This window comes from Pithys albifrons, chromosome 12 (assembly GCF_047495875.1).
Source record: "Pithys albifrons albifrons isolate INPA30051 chromosome 12, PitAlb_v1, whole genome shotgun sequence".
Lineage (NCBI taxonomy): Eukaryota > Metazoa > Chordata > Aves > Passeriformes > Thamnophilidae > Pithys > Pithys albifrons.
In genome coordinates, this window is record NC_092469.1 from 15,575,097 (window position 1) to 15,596,217 (window position 21,121).

The 21,121-nt window shown below is 53.7% G+C and overlaps 2 protein-coding genes across 6 annotated transcripts in view; both read right to left on the minus strand.

The window, feature by feature from the left end:
* The window catches only part of CNGB1 (cyclic nucleotide gated channel subunit beta 1), a 27,810-nt gene extending 19,881 nt beyond the window's left edge, over positions 1 to 7,929 (minus strand). The window contains exons 1-13 of the mRNA XM_071567584.1: positions 7,754 to 7,929; positions 7,429 to 7,486; positions 7,240 to 7,297; positions 6,997 to 7,126; positions 6,731 to 6,773; positions 6,485 to 6,551; positions 6,317 to 6,398; positions 5,881 to 5,920; positions 5,367 to 5,517; positions 5,196 to 5,271; positions 4,627 to 4,663; positions 951 to 1,128; positions 181 to 609 (exon numbers count right to left, since the gene is read on the minus strand). Of these exons, the coding sequence (XP_071423685.1) occupies positions 181 to 609; positions 951 to 1,128; positions 4,627 to 4,663; positions 5,196 to 5,271; positions 5,367 to 5,517; positions 5,881 to 5,920; positions 6,317 to 6,398; positions 6,485 to 6,551; positions 6,731 to 6,773; positions 6,997 to 7,126; positions 7,240 to 7,297; positions 7,429 to 7,486; positions 7,754 to 7,849 (1,445 nt within the window). The 5' untranslated portion in view covers positions 7,850 to 7,929. The remainder of the gene's footprint in view (positions 1 to 180; positions 610 to 950; positions 1,129 to 4,626; positions 4,664 to 5,195; positions 5,272 to 5,366; positions 5,518 to 5,880; positions 5,921 to 6,316; positions 6,399 to 6,484; positions 6,552 to 6,730; positions 6,774 to 6,996; positions 7,127 to 7,239; positions 7,298 to 7,428; positions 7,487 to 7,753) is intronic.
* ZNF319 (zinc finger protein 319) lies at positions 7,846 to 21,065 on the minus strand. 5 transcript variants are annotated; one of them, XM_071567589.1, is made up of 5 exons: positions 20,453 to 20,542; positions 19,262 to 19,617; positions 18,935 to 18,976; positions 16,972 to 18,613; positions 7,846 to 8,005 (listed from the first exon to the last, which is right to left on the minus strand). In XM_071567589.1, exons 4-5 carry the CDS (start codon positions 18,610 to 18,612, stop codon positions 7,949 to 7,951), a joined length of 1,698 nt encoding a protein of 565 aa, XP_071423690.1. In that variant the 5' UTR covers position 18,613; positions 18,935 to 18,976; positions 19,262 to 19,617; positions 20,453 to 20,542; the 3' UTR covers positions 7,846 to 7,948. The 5 variants fall into 5 exon arrangements, with proteins under 5 accessions (XP_071423690.1, XP_071423686.1, XP_071423689.1 ...); XM_071567585.1 differs by lacking the exon at positions 19,262 to 19,617 and having other exon boundaries at positions 20,453 to 21,065; XM_071567588.1 differs by having other exon boundaries at positions 16,972 to 18,976; positions 20,463 to 20,553.
* Between the last annotated feature and the right edge of the window lie 56 nt (positions 21,066 to 21,121).

Genomic DNA, 21,121 nt, shown 5'->3' on the forward strand with positions numbered 1-21,121 from the left:
CCGCCCGCATCGTTGCCCAGCACACCCGGCTGCCTGCCAGGCGTGGACCTCCGCTCTGTCAGGAGGAGCTCGCTCGTCCATGGGTGTTTCAGCCCCTCTGGCTTGTGAATGCAATTGAAACAAACAGCTACGTTCACAGTTGTTTCCAAAAAAGCCACCAAGAAAATGAGAGGCACTCACTCTGCACTCTCTTTCTCCACCTTTTCCTCCTCCTCTTTCCTCTTTTCCTCTTTCTTCTCTTTCTTCCTGTCCTTCTCCTTCTTTCTCTCTTTGTCCTTCTTCTTCTCCTTCTTCTTCTTGTCCTCCACCTTCTTCTTTTCCTCCACCTTCTCCTCCTCCTCCTCCTTCTTCTCTTTCTCTGCCTTCTTTTCTTCCTCCTTCTTCTTCTCTTCCTCCACCTTCTCTTCCTCCTTCTCCTTCTTCTCTTCCTCCTTCTTCTCTTCCTCCACCTTCTCTTCCTCCTCCTCCTTCTTCTCTTCCTTCTTCTCCTCTTCCTCCTCCTCTTTCTCCTGCTCCTTCTCCTGCTCCTCCCCTTTCTTCTTCTCTTCCTCCTCCACCTCCTCCTCAAACTCTTCCTTCTTGGTAGCACTTGGGGAGCACAAGCATGGTCTGGGAAGGAGAAACATATCAGATAAAATCCACAAAGTATTCTGAACCTCACACAGGGAGCCCTGTCAGTCTCCCCAACCCCTTTGGCCCGAGATGCTCTCCTCCATCCCCTAGCCAACATCCTGGGGGCTGGATATGGTGAGGCACACTGGGCGTACACTGTTTCACATCCCATTAGTGTCTACAGCTCCAAGCAGGTAGAAAATTTGGAAACAGGCTGCCAGCTCCACCATCAGCACTGGCAAGGAGAGACTCCCAGGGACATGCTTGTCCCCTCCCATGGCCATCACATGGATGACTGGAGAACATCCTGCCCATCAACAGGATCTTCCTTTTCCTACCTGTTTTCTTCTTCTTCCTGAGGTTCCTCTTGTATGGGGGGAAGGGAATGAGCCTCTGCCTCTGGTTCAGCCTTGTGACCCCAGGCCACCATCTCACACATGGATTCATTAATATGGTCATCACTGATCTCTTCTAGGATGAGATTGGTCTCCTTGGGTTCCACAGCAGGTATATGAACTGAAATGGGAATTGGGAAAGGGAGGCAATGAGGTGACAGTAGCACACTCTCAGGGGGTCAGGGGTAGTGCCAGAACAGATCTCATGTTTTGTCTGCTTGATGCTGCAGTGCTGAAGCAGCTCTCAGCCTGCACAGAGTTGGGCAACCCAGAGTCTCTGAACTGTGCTGGACAGATGCTTTGGGCCCTTTGCCAGAAGGAAAAAGAAAATTCACCATTTTATGCCAAGCACAGCCAAAGCCCTGTGAAGACCTTGAGCAACCTGATCTAGTGGGAAGTGTCCCTGCCCATAGCATGGGGGTTAGAACTGGATAAGCTTTAAGTTCCCTTCCAAACCAAAGGATTCTCTGATTCTACAAAGGCTGTAAACCTCTGCATACAGATGACTGCTGGCTTCCCTACACATGTAGCCACCTCCACCAGCAGTTACTTGGCCCATCTCTAGGCCACACTTTGTCTCCTCTTGCAATCAGGAGCAGCCACCGGAAGAGCCCAAAGCCTTTGCCTTTGCAAAGCGCCAGTGAAGTTCTGCACAGCCCAAGGTATGCAAAACAAGACCCAACCCAGAGCCCACATCACAACACCCGAGCACCACACAATGCCTCCTCCAAACACACCCCTGGGCATGGTGTAGGGAGCACCCCCCACACCCTGCCACTTCCCAGAGTCATTGGGAAAAAACCTATGGTGTGTTAGTGGGGTGATGTCAGCCCAAATCCATGGCAAGTTACTGGGGGAGCTGCAGAACAGCTGCAGAGTGAGGAGTACAGGTCTGACCTTTGAAAAGCCCTCTCCATGTCCCAGGGGTACCCATCCTATTATGTCAGGCACACACCAGAGAAACAGCAGGAGGAAGCACATCCGCTTACTGTAAGATCAGTTTATTTTGATGTCTGCCTGACAACAAAACTTACATATCCAAAGCAAAGCGGATAGGAAATGTGCAAATTCAACTACAGAAAGGCAGGAAACCCAGGCACGGTTGCATCCGTACTGTATTTACCCACCCCATGGTCCCACGATGTGTAGCCTGTTCCCTCTAGATCTCTGTTAATTAAAACATGGGACAGCAAGCAGGGAGATGGCTTTTAAAACACACCATGACTTTTGGATACATTATACAAAAATGGAGCAAATACTAAAACTGTGGCCTGGTACAAGCAGGATCCACTATGAACACAGTGGATGGATCTCAGGGTGGTCTGTTGACTCATTATGGTTGCCTAGATGGTCCTAAAGAGATGCAATGAGGTGGTGGGAGATCTTAACCTGGCCTGTCAATACAGCAGGGGGCTTACAAAAAAGACAGAGAAAGACTTTTTACCAAAGACAGTGACAGGACAAGGGGCAATATTCTCAGACTGAAAGAGGGGACATTCAGATTGGACCTAAGGAAGAAATGTACAATGAGGGCAGTGAGGCACTGGCACAGGTTTCCCAGAGAAGCTGTGGATGCCTCATCTATGGAAGTGTTCAAGGACAGGTTGGATGGGGCTCTGAGAACGTGGTCTAGTGGAAGGTGTCCCTGTCCATGGCAGGGAAGTTGGACCAGATCAAAGGTCCCTTGTAACCCAAACCAGTCTGCAATTCCAAGGTCTGTACCGAAAACTGGGGGTGTAGGGGCTCTCACTCCCTCAACCCCAGTGTGCCTGCACTGGTTGTGCCTGCCCACACACCTCTGGGCTGGTGACAGCTCCTGGGATGCCTTCTCTGCTGGGACACTCCTGCCACTGTGGTTAGTGCTGCATCCAAGGAGCTGTGAGCTTCAGGAGGGAACAGCTATAGCGGGGGGTAAGGAGAGGCTGGGCTAAGTTCTCTAAGGAGAGCATGGGCAAAGGTTTTTAACCACTAACTCCTACCTATTCACCTAGAGATTAACCTCAACCACCTGATTTGCTGCTGCAAATCAGAGCCCTTTCCACTTGGTGGGAGAAAACACTCAGTTAATGGAAGAAAAGCAATAAGGAGCTGACAAGAGCTTCAAGAGCTTTATAATGTTACACCTTGGAGACAGAAGTTAACTCAAAGAAAGTTGTGGGTTTCAGCTGGAGGTCTCAGATTGAATATTTGGATTTTGGGAGGGCATTGAGAGGGCCATGAGTGCTGGGAGACTGCAGCACGAGGCTTTCTGCCACCGAGATGTCCTGAGTGACACTTTTCTACCATCCTATAAATTGTAGCTCTCATCTCCTAGACATTGTCCTGCAAAACCAATAGCTACAATTCCCAGAGAAAAGAAGGAGGCAGGTGGGACAGCCCTGGGACTGGGAACATGCAGCCAGCATCCCTGTGCCAGCCTGTGGTCCCCACAGCTCTAGCTGGGAAGGAGCTAGAGACCATTTGCAAATTTCCCTTTGCTTTTCCTCCCCAGCTGTGCTTTCTCCTCAGGTTGGTGTCATTGGGGTGTGGAAAGGGCTGGTTTGCCAAGGTCTTCGTTTTCCATTTGTTTCAGAGGTGCTAAGCCCCTTTGCCTCCTGAAACAAAAGGAGAAGGAAAACATTAATGAGTGTGCAGGCAGTTTGGTGCCAGGGCAGGTCTCTTGCTCAACCCAATTGCTCCCTTCCTCGGACAGATTAAGTGATCTGGAGATGCCTCAAGGCACCAAAGCCAGCTGTGCACCAAGGCTGTGCCTGCACAGCACATGCATCAGCATTCCTGGCTTTGCCTTTCCAAGGTCCACAGCAGTGCACAGGTCTCCAGTTTGTACAAATACGTTGAGAAATGCCTTCCCCCATGATTTCCCTCCCTGAGGTTCTGCCAAGTCGCTGTTGGCTCAGTGGGACCAACCTCCTGGCATATTCCTGTGGAATGTGCAGCTTCCATGTGCCTTCATGTCCTTCGTCCCATCAGCAGCTCCCACAGCACAACCAACCACTCCTTCCCAGGGGCAGCACTTGCACAGGGCTGTGTAACCCTGCCAAGTCCACCCAGAGATGCAGCTGTGCTCCACATTTTGCCCAGCATCCCTCAACAAGCAGGCAAACCCCACAAGTTTTCCCACAACCATGCAGACTTGTATCTAACACACCTAATATCCCAGGAATTTTTTTATCCTGAGGCACCGTCCTAAGCATCTCGCACCAAGCTTGGCAAACACCTTCCAGCTTGTCAGCAAACATGCCAAAGGCAGGAAAGGAGGCGGCAGGTTTGAATTCCCTTTGATCACATCCCACTAGCTTGGCAAACATCCTCCAGTACAGCTCAAGGACAGATCTTGAGATCAGCACTGACCTCAAAACCTGAGACCCGAGGATGGTGGGTTGCTGCACTTAGAGATTCCCATAGCTGAGTTTTACCAAGTCTATGCCACAACTCTGCAACTACTCCCACTTCTCAAATTTCAGCAGCCTCCTATGACTTCCCTGGGGTATTCCAGGGGCTCCCAAGCTGGCACTCAGGGCAGATGAGGGGATAAAAGAGGCCAGTGACCTTTCTTCCCAATAACCTTTCTGACAACCTTCCAATCAAACTGTCGTGGTGAGATGGAGCTACCACTTACTTTGTTCCACAGGAGTCAAGGTTGCTGTGGCCACTCCCTGCCAGGAGGAGAAGGGAAACATGAGACATTGTTCATTTTCAGTAACTCTAAATTACTACCCTAAATACCCCATTTTCAGTAAAAGTGACTCTTTTACCATAAATACCCCAGGTGATATTTCATGGTAGGTCTGATGGCTTGGCCATGGACACACACAGTAGTACAGGGCAGGAGTCTGTCAGTGAGCTTGCCTGGGGGCAAGGGCAGGAAAGAAGAGCATGTGAAGCTGCTTCTCTGCTTCTCCTTAGAGCTGGGACTGCACTTAGGTGAGATGCCAGGGCCTGGACACCACCCAGTGCTGCACAGAAAGGCAGGGAAATGGTAAAGAAAACACACTATGGACTTTTGCACTGCTTAGAAGTCAAATACTTGTTTTCACTAGCTAAGCAGCTCATGGGGATTTGTTTTGTTGAAGGAACTGGGTGACAGCCCAAACCACAGCAGGTTCCAGCACTGATCTAGTGGCTTCTGCATGGCAGGGGACTCCCTCCCTACCATGGTGCTCCTGTGCTATCCTGCAGACAGCATACCTGTGTGTCCTGCTTCTCCTTAGTCACTGGCTGCGGCATCACCTTCTCCAGCCCCTGGACAAACCAGGTGAACATCCTGGTGACGAGAAATCACTGTTAGACCTGGCAGCCAGAGCCAGGTCAGCCATCCCTCTGGGATCTAGACCCAGGCAGAGGTTGCCCTGTGGTTACCTGCGGCCATCCAGAGACACAGACTGGGGAGCGAGGGTGGTTACTGGCTCTGGCCGTGCCGTGGCTGCTGCTGACTTCTCTGCCTCTGAGGTGCTCTTGGTGGCTGAAAGGCTGGGTTTTGGCTTTGCTTCCGTTTTAGTCTTTTTTGTGCCTGCTCAGGTTTATTTGGAAGAGGAAGGGGGATAGGCAATGTAGCAGTCATAAATTATTGGGAAGCAGAGCAAGCAACGAAGGGTTGTCTCCCACAGAGGGACAGGCCTGGGGGACCTCCATGGTACTGTCTCCCCTGGGGACCCATCCCGGGATGAGGACATGGGCAGTTTGGAGACAGAAGTGATGTAGGGGCATTGCTGTGACACCAGGACCTGTGTGCCCACACCTTTCAGCACAGTGGGAATCCTGGGCATGGAGATGAAGGGCAGTCCCAGCACTGATGCCTGCCTACATCTGGGTTCTCAGAGGCAGAGCATCTCCTCTAAAAGCGTCGCCCAGGGTGGGGGATTGGTTCACTCACCTTCCGCTGTGGCTTTGCACTTCTGATCCTTTGGCTCTGTCTGCAGAGGTACAGAGGGATGGATGGATGTGGCAAAACACTGCCTGTGGCCTCATGCCACCCTGGGTGGGCATGTTCTCCACTCCAAGGCGACCCATGCACTCAGCCCCACACACCCTCTGCTGTAGCTTCAGCCCCATTTCCCTGATAACAACCATTAAACCCAGAGTTGCTGCTACCAGCATGTCCCAACTGGAGGGTCTCTCCTGCTTGTAGCCAGGTAGGGGAATGCTGGGACAGCACCCTGAGGTCTCTCTTTTGTTTTGCTGATTTTCCCTAGGGTTTTCCTTCCCAAGGTCCCAGCTAGGGTGTGCAGGAACATGAAGGCAGGAAACCCACTCCACTGTCAACCTCTGCCCAGTGGCCCCCCAGTCTTCCCAAGCTGGGCAGTGCTCACCTCTGGCTTTTTCATCCCCTCTGGCTGTGGCATAATCCTCTCAAAGCCGTGTGACAGCCAGCTGAGCACCCGCTTTCCTGCCCTGCAGGGAGAGTGTCTCACTCAGGGAACTCACCCTGTGTCTTCCTGCCCTCCCCCAGCCCCCTGCCAGCCTCACTGGAGACCCACCACTCCTCCGTGGGGACTTCCAAGTCATCCTCGGAGTTGGCCTCCTCTGGATCAAAGGGAGTTATGTCTGCAAGGGGAGAATTGCTGTGGGCATGGGGAACCTGCATTGCTGAGAGCTTCAGGTCCCCCCATCAGCCAGTTCAAGGGGACAATAGTGCCAGCATCACCAATCAGGGAGGTTGGGATGTGAAGGCCCCAGAGAGGCCCTTGGAATGCTGCAAACTACAAGCTCCCAGCCCTCCTTACCGAGACCATCGTCGTCCTCATCTGGAAGGATCTGGATCTCTGTCTGAAAAGTCAAACAGACTGTCACCCACCCAACAGTTCATCCCACTGGGTGGGGAGGGAAACCTGCCCTTTCCACAGGAATGGATGAAGGCAGAAACCCATGCAGGGCAAGTTTAGTGGTCCCAGTTAGCACTGGGAGAGTAATAGGAAGGAAAAAAGAAGAAAACGTAAAAAGCTGTAGAATCCCAAATAAACCAGGAGTGTTGTCCAGATTTGTTTCCTACCTGATCAGGAACGTCAATACTTGTCTCGAAGCTCTTCCCAAGTGCCTGCAGTGTCCCTGGGGCTGGGACTGGCTGGGGAATCACCTTCTCCAGCCCATAGGAGAGCCAGGAGAGCACACTGCTCCCCACGCTGCCAGGAAAGGGGGTGAGTCAGACTGGGAACACCATCCCAGGCATCCAGCCCCCAACAAAAAGGAAAGTCACAAGCAAACTGTTGCACACTGGAGGGTGCAAGAGCTATACCTGTCAAACACAGAACCTGAGTCCTCAGGGATCACAAATCCTACTTTCTTTTCCATTTCTTTAATGGCAGCAGGGAAAAAAACAAAGGCAAGCTCTTATCACCACTCTGGCAGCCTCCAGCATGCTGGGCAGAAGGGGGACCAGTCAGTAAGGGAACATATCTGTGGCATGAGGCAGTGTGGGGCTTACCCTCAGTGCATGCCTGGTTAGCAGCATCCATAGGGCCACTGGCCTTTCCTGTTGGTGCCTTCAGGGTAAAAGGCAAAAGGTGTCAGAGAGTGAGGCACACTGGATAGTGTCCCTGCTCAAGGGTGGCTGCAAACCCCAGGGACTCTCCATCATTCCTGCTGCTTCCCAGCAACTCAGTGGGGAAGCATTCTGGAACCCATCCCCTCTGGGGACTCTGCAAAGCATCCCTGGGTGCCGCAGTGCTGGGAATGGATGCAGAGGTACAGGCATTTCTCCATCAAGGTCACAGGGTCTCCATTACCCCCCACACTGGCTCCCTGCTCACCTTAACAGGCTCTGCCTCCTTCACTGGAGCCCGAGGGGTCTCTTCAGTCAGATGGGGCACCGGAGGCTGAGGAACCACCCGGTCAATCCAGCCCATTATCCAGGTGCCTGTGGGCAGTGAGGAGGGGTCTCCAGCTGGAAAGAAGCCAGCAGCAGGGGTGCACACTCCCCAGAGAATACCAGGTGCACCAGCTGCTCACGCTGTCTCCAGAGTAGCCCAAAAAAGTTCTTGGTGTCCTTCCGTCTCCGTGTCCTGCTTGGGAAACATAGCACTGCAGCACAGCCAGACCAAACCTGGTTCAACCCCTGATCCCTCACTATTATTGTGAACAAACTACACTCTATTTTAAGCACACAGGCTCAGTTAAACTTGCATTTCCTAAAGGTAGCCACTCATTTAGGTTTGTTTTTTTTCACAACCTATCCCGGCTAGCATTGCACAAGAAGTGCTCATGAAGCCATTGCAGAAAGAGAAGCTGTGATTCTCTGCACAAGGTCCTCTACACTCCCTATCATTTTTTATTTGAGGGATATTAAACAGCAGTACTTTGAGCAGAATTTGTTTATGAGGAAGTTCACATCCCAACACACATATCCAACTTATTTTGCCTCTACAAAAAATTATGCTCCATAACCTTTCAGCCATGGCCCAGGGACATGGTGGCTGCTGGGACAAGTACCTGCTGGGGGCTCTGGCAAGGGCAGCAAAGGCAGCCAACAGTGGCTGCTGTGATGTTGACAAAGTAGGTAAAAATAAGATGTTGCAGAGCACAGATTCAGCTGTTCGAGCTCTGGTTGCACAATCTTTTTGGGTCCCCTCTGCCCCTTCTCGAAGCAACTCTAGGCTGGGATACTGCACCAGTAAGCCAAGTGATGCTGCACATTCTCATGGTACAGGACAAGGGCTGGGAGTGTCTTCTGCTACTGCCACTCCAAAGAGGCACAATCTGCCCAAAGTGCCCCTCCAAAGACACCCTGCACTGCTCAATAAAGGGCCCAGGAGCACCTCAGGCAGTCCCCACACTGCTGCTTGCAGGTGATGCCTGCAAAGGGCAAAAGAAAGCAGATCCCTGAACTCCACCCAGCCCAGCTGGGATGCAGCATGGGAGTTTCAATCCCAGGTACACACGACTCCAGTCTCACACACAGCAGGTACAGCCTGGAAGCCACTCTGCACTCGGCTCTTTGTATTAAGCTCTCACAAAGCCTTCAGGACACCTACAGGTCCCTCAACGTGGCACATGGGGGGCTGTCCAAAGCCTGAATCCTTAAATCTAAACAGGCCAAAGTTCCCAGGAAGAGTGATGTGTGTGTTCAGCCCTTTGCTTGCCCATACCTTGAGAAGCCCAGGAGCCTGGTTTGGATGTGGCCAAAGCAGCACTTCCAGCCTGCAGCCCACCACAGGCAGGGTCAGCTCTCCTGTAGACCCCCAACGCTGGACAGTGTGGCTGTAAAACACCTCCTAAGAGGCCTGACAACCAGAAACCAATTAAAATGCCTCCTACCACCCACTGGTAATAAGGGACGAAGGAGCTGCTAATGCCCCAGGAACAGGAAGGAAAACCTGGTAGCTCCACACAGCAGGGGCATTTCCACCCATGCTTTAGAACTTTCGAAGGTCCCAAGAAGTGCAGGGTCAACATACAGCACTGAGCTTAAACAACCCCAGAGAAGGCCCTCCAGGCTGCAGCAGCCACCTCTCAACAGTCAAGGTCTCATTCTCCCTCAACATAAGCTTGTGCAGCTGTAAAAGCCTAGAGCATAAGCCTGTCCTGAGTCTAGGAAGGGAAGTGGAGGGCAGAGACGATTCCTTCAGCATATCTGAACAAGAAAGGGGCAGAAACATCTGTGGGCCCCCAAAAAAACTAGCTGCTGGAAGAAATAGGAGTAAGTAGCCTGCAATGGCACAGAAGAGCTGGCAGTCTCATGTATCCCCCTGCGTTGCAGGCACCCATTGGTGCCACCACCTGTTGTGGCAGTTCCATGGGGCTCATGTCAGCAAGCAAAGGGCTTTAGTCTCATCTCCAACAGCAAGTGGAATGCAGACCTATGGCTCCCATTTGGAGCAGGGAGCACCGTGGCCTTTCCCTCCTCTCCAGCAGCCCATCAAACCCTCCACATTACCCAGCTCCATTGCCCTTGTGGCATCACTCCCCACGAACCTGCTTGCTGCTCTGCTGACACAGCTCATCCTCCAGCTTTCTTTTGGAGCACCAAACCCCAGCTGTGATGTGTGGAGGTGGCCCTACAAAACCCCCAGCCACAACCCTCACCTCCATCGCTGCCACTTACCCCCACAGACTCACCACCAGCTCCCTGGGAAGCCACCCCTGGGATGTGTGGGCTCCCTTGGTCACTGCAGCTCGCCACTGACCCCCCCAAACCCACCTCAATCCGCTCAGGGCTCTGTGAGGATTAGCCCTGCACTGCCTGCAAATGGGATTACTGGCACCCAGCTGTCCTGAGTGCGCTGGCTCCCTGCAGGCAGCCTGGTTCTGGTGCAGGATACTGTAAAGAAAAACCCAAAATCAAGCACGTTTAAGCATCTTCAAAACCCCTGGAACCACCAAAGCTATCCCAGGTGCTCACCAGCAGTGCTGCAGGGAAGGCAGTGGTCTCTCCCAGGCACAGGTGGGTCCAGGAATTTGCAGAGGAGCAGCAGCAGAGCTGCTGAAACCCCGTGGGGTGACACAAGGTGATGTGCTGAGGGTGCTCCACCCACAGCTCTGCCCCAGTCTCAGAGGACCCAAGGCAGGAGGGAGCAAATCGGCACTGGGTTGAGCTAAGCCTTCCCTTGCTGAGCCTGCCAATTGCTGCTTGATCCGTTTACCTCCAGCCCTGCATGACTACCAGCCTTTCCCACTGCCCCTAATCTCAGTCACACCCTGGAATGTAGGTACCAGCATGGTTTCTCTGCTCAACATCCAGCCCCAGCTCCTGTCTGGGCAGAGCTTCCTGGAGCAGTGCTAGAGACCTCTGATCGAATTCCTCTTTGCCTGGCTCCATGGGTGTCTTCAGCCTGGTAGGCAACAAGTACCCACCCTGCCTGGCCACAGCACTTCTTCAGCTTTGATTCACAGCCAAGGAAACTGTGGCATAGAAGTATTTTTTCAGTGACCCAGAGATTAACACACATCTCCACCTGCCCTGGGGGTGGGATGGAGCACGTTAGGTTGTCTGCAGGTAGCAGGTTCCTCTCTTGCTATCACAGGATTCAGGGGTGCAAAACAAATCTCAGGGAAAGCTCAGATGTGTGTGAAGCTGCAGTACTCAGAGCACAAGAGGCATCAGCTTCAGCCCCCTGAACAGTTGCTCCTTTCTGGCAGGCTGAGACTACTGCCTGCTCCTGCCCAGAAGCTCCTGGGGAGTTTTACCCTGGCAAGGGGGAGTGCTCCACCTCCAGCAAGAGGCAAAACCACACTGCAGACTCTGCTTGCATTTACTTTTGGCCTCTGGTATCCTGCCTATATCCTGCATCTTGACTTTTGGTTACCACGAAGATGAACCATCATTTCTCCACCAAAGAAGTTCAGGGGAAAGAGAGAAAACATGAAAAAAAAATCAAGCAGAGCCAGACAGCACAAAGACAGATGGGGAGGCAGTACCTGGCACATGGCCTCCACTCCAGAAATCTAACACATCCACAGGAAGGTATAAATAACTATAAATTTATTAGTAAAGCAAAACCACACAGAAGAGCTGGATGTGTTAATACAATATATATACGCACAAACATGGAGTATCATCTTAGAAACACACGGAGAGCAGTGTTAAAGGCACTGCAAGCCACACAAACCTTATCAACCTTGGCTGCAACTTCCCACAGACCTGGGAACAATGTGGGGATCATGAATGAAGGTTATGAGGAGCATGAGAACCTCACTGGCCATGAAGTCCCTCCGATCCACAACTTGGAGGCATTCAGAGACAAGCCCATGGTCCAGATCCCACCTGTGGTCCTGCTCTCCCCACTGAGCATCCCAGACACACTGTGAGAGCATCTTCACATCCAGAAAGCAGCAGGGCAGTGGAGGAGGTCTGGCAGCTAGGGAGATGCTGTGCTCACCGGGCCTGGGGAGAGCTGCCAGCCCCAAACCTCACCAGTCTGCCCTTACTGCATCTCAGCATTTCGCCTGCATGTGCGAAATGTGAATTTGCCACTCAACAGAGAGAGTCAAGCTCTGAAGAATAACAAGGGGGTTTGCCTATTATTAATAGCCAGGCTTCGGCTGCAGCCTGGACTTGATGGTAAATACCCAAGTGCAGAAAGTCCTCTCCACCCTTCTCTCCTCCCTGCAAAGGCAGGCTTGAGCGCCCAGAGATGGTCCCAAAACTCTGTCAGAGGACACATTCCCCTTCACCCCTCACTCCAGCACCTGGTCCCCAAGATCAGAGTGTGCACACCTTCCCACCCAGATCACAGGGATGGCATCTGCATGCTGGAGAGCTAGCAGGGCCACTTGGGCATGCCCATGGTCCCAGAGGAGTCCATGCCACAGCTAACTCAGCTCAGCCATCTGCTTGATGCACACAGATGGTTCACAGGCACTCACGGAAACTAACTGAACAGTCCGAGACCACCCCAGCAGGGATGACTTCCCTCCTGGAACATCCTTCACTGACCTAATCCCCAGCCTTGGAGAGGTAGCAAAGGGACTCACCAGGGAAATGGCTGCTCTCACCCCACTACCCATTTCCTACAGCTCTGTTGTGACTCTTGTTACTGGCTTGAACTTGCTCACCAGAGCCAGCCATACCATGGATAGGATGTGGCTGAGCCAAATTGCCAGGCCACAGGCATCGCCCATGCCCAGCAAGATGGAGCCTCATGTGGGGAAGGACCAGAAGCACCCACTGGATTCCAGCAATATTCAGGCTCCAAACACCTGACCTCAGCATCAGTGGTTTGGTATCACCTGAATTCAGGCTCAGCCTTGGAGAGCAATTTGGGGCTGGGGCAGTGGGAATGAAGGAAGAGACTTCACAACCAAAAAAAGGATGAGAAACAAAACACTGCTTACAATTAAAGAACTGAACAAAGGGAAAAGGAGCTGAGAATGTATTTTTAAAAGTATAAGCAAAATAGTTGTGGAGGGAAGGAGCCAAGACACAGCTAAAGGCAAACTGTATGTAGGGTAAGGGAAAGTGGAGATCAGAAAAAAAGCCCAGGTCACAGAGTACTTTCTTCCTGGACCCAGTGAGTCAGAGGAACAACAGCCCTAAAGAGAAGGATTTACATCCTGGACAACATCTGCCTCACCTCTGCCCAGCCTAACCCTCCCTGCTGCCTTCCCAGCAGCACCTTATGCTGAGGCTGCCTGCCAAAGAGAACCACCCTTCAGCAGGGACCCTCCACTACCCAGCCCTACACAGAGTCCTCAGTGGGTCTGACAACCAGGTCTTGAAGCCAGGCACAAGCACTTGTCAGGAGGCTGATGCAATACCAGCTCCAGCACAGCAACCCTTTTGGGTGTGCAGCGCAGTGAGGGATGTGAGAGGCCAAGTGAAGAAGCCTGAATGACACTTGAAAGAAATGTCAGAAATGGAGTGCAACACAGGTATAGGGTAGAAATATATTTTACTCCTGAGAGGCTTTGGCCACAACTGCTCTTTGGTTTGAAAAGGAAACACTAGCAGTTAGCAGAGAGCCCTTTGCACTGTCATGCCCCAGGGACACTGGCTCCCAGGCCAGCCCCTGCCTCCCGGCAAAGCACCATGCTCCTGACACTCATGTGCCTCCTGCTACTTGCATCACTTCTCACCTCATGGTAAAAAACATGACCTAAAGGCACAGCAACAGAGATCAACCCACTCCCCCAGCCCACCTGTACACAACACTGCTGCTTCCAACTCGAAAATGCTCCTGTGAAAATACACCTGAGGCTCTTGGGGCTGCTCAGCTGCCTGCTCTGGACAGGTCCTTCAGCCTCCAGCCCCAAGGTCTGGCAGCTGAAGCCTTCATGGGCTTCTACTGGATTTGGGCTGTTGCAGGGCAGCAAATAAGATAGAAAGACCAAGTCACCATGGGCTCACAGCCAGACCTACTAATGATGTTCTAATGATACACCAAGATGTTTTTGAACCTGGAAGCACCTACTAAGAGACACCGGCTGAAGGCTTGGGTGTGGCCTTGTCCCTGTCAAGCTCCCACAGTATCCCCTCTCTGGTAAGTCTCTCTGCCTGGGACACTGCTTGGCTGTTGCCATGTCCTAAGCAGAACTAGAGCTTCTAACTGGGACACCCGGGCCTTCCCAGCTGCTCACTAGAAGGGAAACGCTCCCCAGCAGTCCCTATACCCAGCTGATACCAAGGGGACAGGATCTCGCAGCTCTGTGGCCAGCACATGGTGTGAAGCTGTGTCAGGGGCCCAGCACCACCCTTCAGTGTCCAAAAACTAGGCAGTCACTCAGGCAGCTCCCGGGAACCCTGGGGAGGGAAGAGAGAAGAGCACAACCAGCCAGGAACCATGCTAATGATTACTCCAAACCCTCCCCAAGTCAGCAGCTGCCTCAGAAAGAAACCACACAGCCACAAAAGTCTACAGAGGCTGCAGCCACTGCCATTCCACCCACTCCTCCTGCAAGCTCGGAGTCCTGGGCACTGATCCTGGATGCCAGTGCTGTGCTCAGGTGGTCAGGGTGACTCAGAACTCCTGGCTCTGTGGAACCTGTGGCTGCTGCTGCAGACAAGAGCAGAGTGAACCATGGCCCAAAGCAAGAACAGATCAAGGGTCCAGGGGGATGCCACACCCCCCATCTGGTCCCCTATTTGCAGCCTCCATCACCACCAAGCCCTTCAGCAAAGACAGGATTAGCCTTCCATGGTTTGAACTTTCTTTTACTCCTACAGTAAAGCATACACTGAACTTACTACATATTAAACAGCAAAAAGCAGTCACCTAGAACCAAAGAGCTCTTTAAAAATCCGAGTTATCACATCTTTTTTTTTAAAGATCCAGTATGTTGTTAAACTATACAGTATTTTTAATGAATTTTAACAAACTGCTTTTAAAAAAAGGCAAAATAAAAAAAGAGAGAAAAAAGAAACACAGATGGAAAACTTGGTCGAAGTTCTACATCTCTGAGGCAGCATGAAGTAAAATAACCATCATCAGTCCCTCTTCCTTGGGCAGCAGAGCGCAAAGTCTGCTTTAACCTCCTTAAAGCTGCACATGACAAAGACTCAGCCCCAGGGCCTGACCTGTCACTGCACTGTCCCAGACCCTGAAAATGCATCTCATTCTCCCTCACTGTGTTGGAAACAGAAACTAAAGCCTTTCTCCACCTTTTAGATGAGTATCCTCCCCACAGGCCCAGTCCAACTCTCTCTGCAAGGATAATCTGTCCATGCTTGCCATGGACATTTATTAAATTCATCCTAATCACTTGTGCAGCACATGGGTGACTCACTGGATGTTGTTCACAACTTGCAGCTCATCACAGCTGAAAGCTGCTGCGGGATGGGAGGCTCAGGGCAAGCCAAGATTACAGAAGAGTTGCGGCTGGCAGGGACCTTTGAAGATCATCAGGTCCAACTCCCTGGTTGCTCAGGGTCAGCTACAGCAGGTTGTCTGGGACAACATCCAGTCAGGACTTCGGCATCTCTACAAACAGATACTTAACATCTTAGTATCTCCAAAGACAAAGAGGGGAAGGCTGGTTGGCAACCTAGTAAGCACATCTTCAGCATTGAAGGGGTCTAACTGGCATGTAATGGATCTCTTACTCATGAGAAGCCAGCAAATTCCTGCAGAGGAAAACACCTGAGGCTGCATCAACCTTGCTATGGGAGATTTATTTTTAAGTGATGTTTACAAGAAGTGTGCAAACCTGAAAAATACAGAAGAGGTAAAGAAAGTTTAAAGGGGTAAAACAGGACTCCCAAAAGAGGGGGAAAGAATACACTCCTCCTTTACCCACTGCTAACCTTGCCCTCCCTGTGGAGCCAAGCCTGCAGGCCAGAAAGGATTCTCCTGCCTCGCTCTGGTTTCCCCAGCAAATCAGACACCAAGCCTCCAGCACACTCTGTGGGTTATTGTCAGTGATGGCAACACCTCTGCAGTTGTAGGTTATTAGTAGTGTTCATCTCACCCATTAGTGTTGGAGCTGCTGGGATGGCCCTTTGCCTGACCCTTCTGGAGGTACCACTAACAGCCCAAGGGATGTTCAAGGGGTCTGGGGGCAAGTCTGGGCAGGAGAGCTAGGTCCCTCAGGAAGCAGCTCTTAAATGCCAGGCTCTTTGCTGGGAGCAGGGCATCGGTGCTCTCACAGAATCGTTAGGGTTGGAAGGGACCTCTGGAGATCTAGTCCAATGCCCCTGCCAAGGCAGGGTCACCTGAAGCAGGTTACGTGGGAATATGTCCAGGTTGGTTTTAAATGTCTCCAGAGAGGCAGAACTCGTGACCTCCTGGGCAGCCTGTGCCAGTGCTCCTTGCCATGCTCTCTAGTAGCAGTGCAGCACTTGCTATAGCTCCCTGTGCAGCTGGCAGGGACAGGGGGTGGACAGGCTCCCTCAGAATCCTTGCAGAGTGTGACAGCCAGCAACTGCAAAAGCAGCAATGCCAAAGTGCTTTTTGGAGCTGTGCAGCCCCATGGCTTTTCCCTTTCAACACTCTAGAAGGAGGGAGAGCAGGGGAGGTTGAGGCAGTCAATCAACACTAACGATCTGAAATGGTGCCTTCAACTGAGCTTGGACCAAGAAAGGTGGGAGATCCCAGCAGCAGAAACCTGCTACTTCTGTGCCAACCAGCACACCCCAGGAGAAGGGAGCACTGGCTCTGCTTTGCTCCTAAGCCCTCTCCAACAGGAGAGTCACCCATCCCTCCCCACCGACCCCACCAAGCAGGGCAGGGGAAAAGGGCTGCACATGAAGGGGCTGGTGCCTGCAGTGGGCAGCTGAGCTTCTGAACCTGGAACTGCAGGTACAGCATGAACTACAGTCCAGGGAACACCAGGCATCACTTCCTCTCTCCACCTCCCTCCTTTCCTTTCCACCCCTTCAAGATGTTCACATCGCCTTGTTGCCACTTCAATACAGGTGACATCAGCCACAGAGGCCAGAGAAGGTTACCTGCCCACACACCATACCTCCCCTTTCCCCCATGCTCCCTGGAGGTTGCCTACAACCAAAGAGAGGGAAGGGAAGGCTGAGTCTCAGGAGTGTCCCATGCAAGCTGAAAGCTGCTGCGGGATGGGAGGCTCAGGGCAAGCAAGCAGCCACCTGGTAGGCGCCCTCAGCTGTGTGCTGGACGCTGTGCTCCTGCAGCAGGCCCAAGTCCAGGAACCGTTCCCCACACCACATGCACTTGTACTGCTGCTCCCGGGCGTGCACACTGTGGTGCTTGTTGAGGTGCTCGCGCTGCTTGAAGGCCTTCTCACAGGAGGAGCACTTGTAGGGCTTCTCGCCCGTGTGCACGCGCCGGTGGCGCTGCAGGTCCGAGGCATACTTGAACCGCTTTTCACAGTCGGGGCACTTGAGGGGTTTCTCGCGGGCTGGGTCGCAGCGGTGCTGCACAAACTCTGAGGAGGAGAAGAAACGTCTCTCGCAGAGTGTGCACTTGAGCGGCTTCTCGGCGCAGTGGGCCAGCTGGTGCTTCTGCAGAGCCGAGGCCCGCTTGTAGGACTTGTTGCACACCGCACACTTGAATGGCCGCTCCGCATTCTGCACACACTTGTGCCGCAGCAGTTCTGAGGACTGGTTGAACCCTTTCTGGCACACGTTGCACTTGAAGAGGTTTTCTATGCCATGCACGTGCTGGTGGTACACTAAGTGCGAAGGCTGCACAAAGCCCTTCTCACACAGGTTGCACTTGAAGGGCTCCTCAGCCTTGTGCGTGCGGCGGTGGCGCATGAGCGCGTACTGCTGCTTGAAGCTCATCTGGCAGAGGTCACACTTGAAGGGCCTCTCCTCGCTGTGTGTGCGCTCGTGCTGCCGCAGGTCCGAGGGGCGCTTGAAGGCCTTCTGGCACTCCCCACAGCGGAAGGGCCGCTCCCCACTGGGTGTGCAGGGGTGCTGCAGCAGCTCCGAGGACTCCTTGAAGTGCAGCTCACAGACGTTGCACTTGAAGAGGTGCTCCCCTGAGTGCGCGTACATGTGGCGCACCAGGTGGGAGCGGTGCTTGAAGGTCTTCTCGCACACCGTGCACTTGTAGGGCCGCTCCGAGCTGTGTGTCCGTTTGTGGTGCACCAGGTGGGATGACTGGCTGAAGCTCTTGTCACACAGCGTGCACTTGTATGGCTTCTCACCTGTGTGGATGCGCTCATGCCGGGACAGCTCCGAGAGGTGCTTGAAGGTTTTCTGACAGATGGAGCAGCTGTAGGGCTTCTCCGAGGGGTCGAGAGGCTGCGAATGCTCTAGCTCAGGAGGCTTGTAGGTCTTCTCACAGATAGAGCACTTCATGGCATTGCCATTGTGGACATTGTGGTGCTGTGCCAGCGACGTCAGGAGGGAGAAGCCCATCTTGCAGACCCCACACACAAAAGGCTTCTGCTCCACCTGGATGCACTGATGTTCAAGGAGGTCTGTGGCCTGGTGGAAGATCTTCAGGCACTGGGTACACTGGAAAGAGCGGTCATGGCCTGGCAAGCACTGATGCTCATGGGGGTTAGAGAGGTGAGTGAGGTCATGTCCACACACACCGCATTTGTGGGATGGGTCACCAGCCTGGATGGGTGGGTGCTGGTGGTGCTGCAGTCCAGGGTCTGGCTGGAGCAGGATGCCGTAGACAGCGCAGCCCAAGGGGTTGTCAGCAGTGCTTGGTGGGATGGAGTGCTCTGGGAGGGCGGCTGCCCCAGCGTGGTGCTGCTGTGGTGGTGGTGGCTGCTGTTGTTGCTGCTGTTGCTGCTGCCAGCTTTCTGACATGCTTGGGAAAAAAAAATGGGATTTTAGCAGTGATAGCTTCAGCTTCCCGGTTGAAAGGGTTCAAGTAAAACCAAAATCAAAAGATTCCAAGATCCTGATTCCCTGTAGCTGATCCCCTGAAGTCGAGGACAGAAACTCCAGCCCACAGTGAGGATCTTAGGAACCAAAGAAGTGACTCCAGAGCCTCCTCCTTAGATCAGCACAAGTTCTTTCTGGACTGATTTGGTTTGGCTTTTTCTTTTTTTGGACAAAAGAACAGGAGGCAGAGGTAAGTGCCTTGAAAATAAGAGGTCCTTCTCCGTGCTGACTGCAATGTGCTTACATTTGGAAAGGGCACAGCAAGCAGTCCAGGGAGCAGCTCTCTCTGAAAGAAAGAAGACAGCTCATGTCAGGTCTTGGAGGAAAGACAACCTCTATCAACCTCCCCCCTTGTCTCTCTTTGAAAACTCTCTGGTGTCCCTGCAAAGCTACCAGGAAGCCAGTGTGGGGGAGCTAACCAGAACCAGAGCCACCCTTGCTGCTGCACGAAGGGCCTGGGACAAGGTGTGCTCAGCCTGGAAACGGTTGGGATCTGCCTGGCCACAGTTTGGATGTTGTGCTCTCATGAGAGGCAGCACAACTGCCCAGGGCCTGGTCAGCTCAGACTTACCCTGTATGCTGTGGGTCACTGGTTCTCCCAGCTCCGCTGGGGCGCTGCCCAAGAACATGAGTCTCTCTGCCCAGACTGTGCACCAAACACTGTGCAATTAAGAAGCTACTGGGTTAGATTTAGAGGTGTCAAGGTAGATCCCAATCTGATTCCATCCCAGTTGCAACAGCCTTTTGAAGCAGTTCTGCTCTTCCTGCAGCTTGGATATCAGGTTCATCACCCAGGGGATGTATGCAACACATTCACCCCTCTCTGGGCAGCGCTTGTAGACTGGCAAGAACCAGAATGATCAGGACACAGTTTGACCTCTGTGTTATCCTACCCACAGACAGAACACAGAACCCACACGGATCACTCTGTGAAGATAAAAGAAAAGTTAAAGCAACGTCTTGGCTGAACCTCCTACCAAACCATGGAATAAAAGTACACTGAAGCCAAACAACCTAAGCCAGAGCTGCTGCCTAGTGTTGCTACACAGTATCACTGGGATTGTGAGCACGGAAAAGTTCATCTTTCTAGAGATGTCCAGTAAGACCTGGCAACAACTCAGGGAACAGTAAAACCCATCAGCGAGCAGCAGACAGCAGCAGTGCCAACACAGCTCAAAAGAGAAGAAAGGTGCAGGCCCTGGCAAGCAGCAGCAGTTGACACACCTGTGCCTTAAGCCCCCAAACTAAAAGGAGTACACTTGTGTCTTTATCAAACCACCTGCCCTCAGGGTAAGGAAATCCCTGGTCTTCCAGGTTATGTTTAAAACTAAGCAATAAAGAACACCAGAGAACCTCAATTCCCAGCATCCCCACCTCCTCCAGCACACAGATGAGACTGGATCATGACCCACTGCTTGGGGAGCGCTGGACCCGCCTCTGCCTAGGGGGACACTGCACTACTTTGTCCTCCAGCACAGTTACGACACTAAAATGCCCAAAGGCTCCACCGCAGCTTTGCTGGCACGCAGGATCGCCTCCTTCTCCTGGAGAGATCACCTTGACCGCCGGCACGAAGGGAGGGCTGGCACTGACGGTACCGGCACCCGAACTCGGCGCGACACCAAACTTCAGCACAGCCCAGCCCGCCCGCCCCCCCCTTCCCCCGACACCGCGAACCGTGGCGAGATGGACCCACCGGCGCGGCATCCCGGCCCAAGGGGCAGGGAAGCGCCTGCTCCACGCAGGGCAGAGCGATACCAACCTTGGCTTACCGAGGGCTCTGCGCGGGGACCCGCGTCGGCGCCAGCTCCAGCCTAACTCATCCCTCCGTGGGAGGTGGGAAGAGACAACCATTTAGGGAGCGCGGTGGGGAGCGCAGAGGTACTTTCAAACTGGCGAGGCGGCCTGGTCGGCATGCCCCGGTCCGCTCCCGCCAGGCCGGGGCCGCCTCAGGGCCGCGGGGCGCGGGGGCGGCCGCGGAGCTCGCAGGCCATCAGCCCCCGCCGCCGCCGCTGCCCGCGGCCAAGCCCGGCCCGCCGCCCGCCGCTCCCCATCGGCGGCTCCGCCGGCAGCGCGGGGACAGCGCCCCGGGGCCTTCGCGGCGGCCGCCGCCGCTCCGGGAGGCCCCGCGGTCGGGTCGGGTGTAGAGGGGTCCCTGCCCGCACGGGGCCGCCCCTGCCCCGGCGAGGCGCGCACACAAAGGGCGGCGGCGGCCGGGCCGCTCACCTGCGGCGGGAGGAGGCCTCGCCGGCGGCGGGACCGCGGCCTGCGCGGTGCGCCCGAGCCCCGCGCTGGCGTGGAGGCGGGAGCCGGGAGGGAGGGAGGGAAGGAGGCAGGCAGGCAGGCAGGCAGGCAGGGAGGGAGGGAGGGAGGGAGGGAGAGAGAGAGGGAAGGGAGCGGCGGGCGGGAGCCGAGCGGGCCGGGGCGGCCG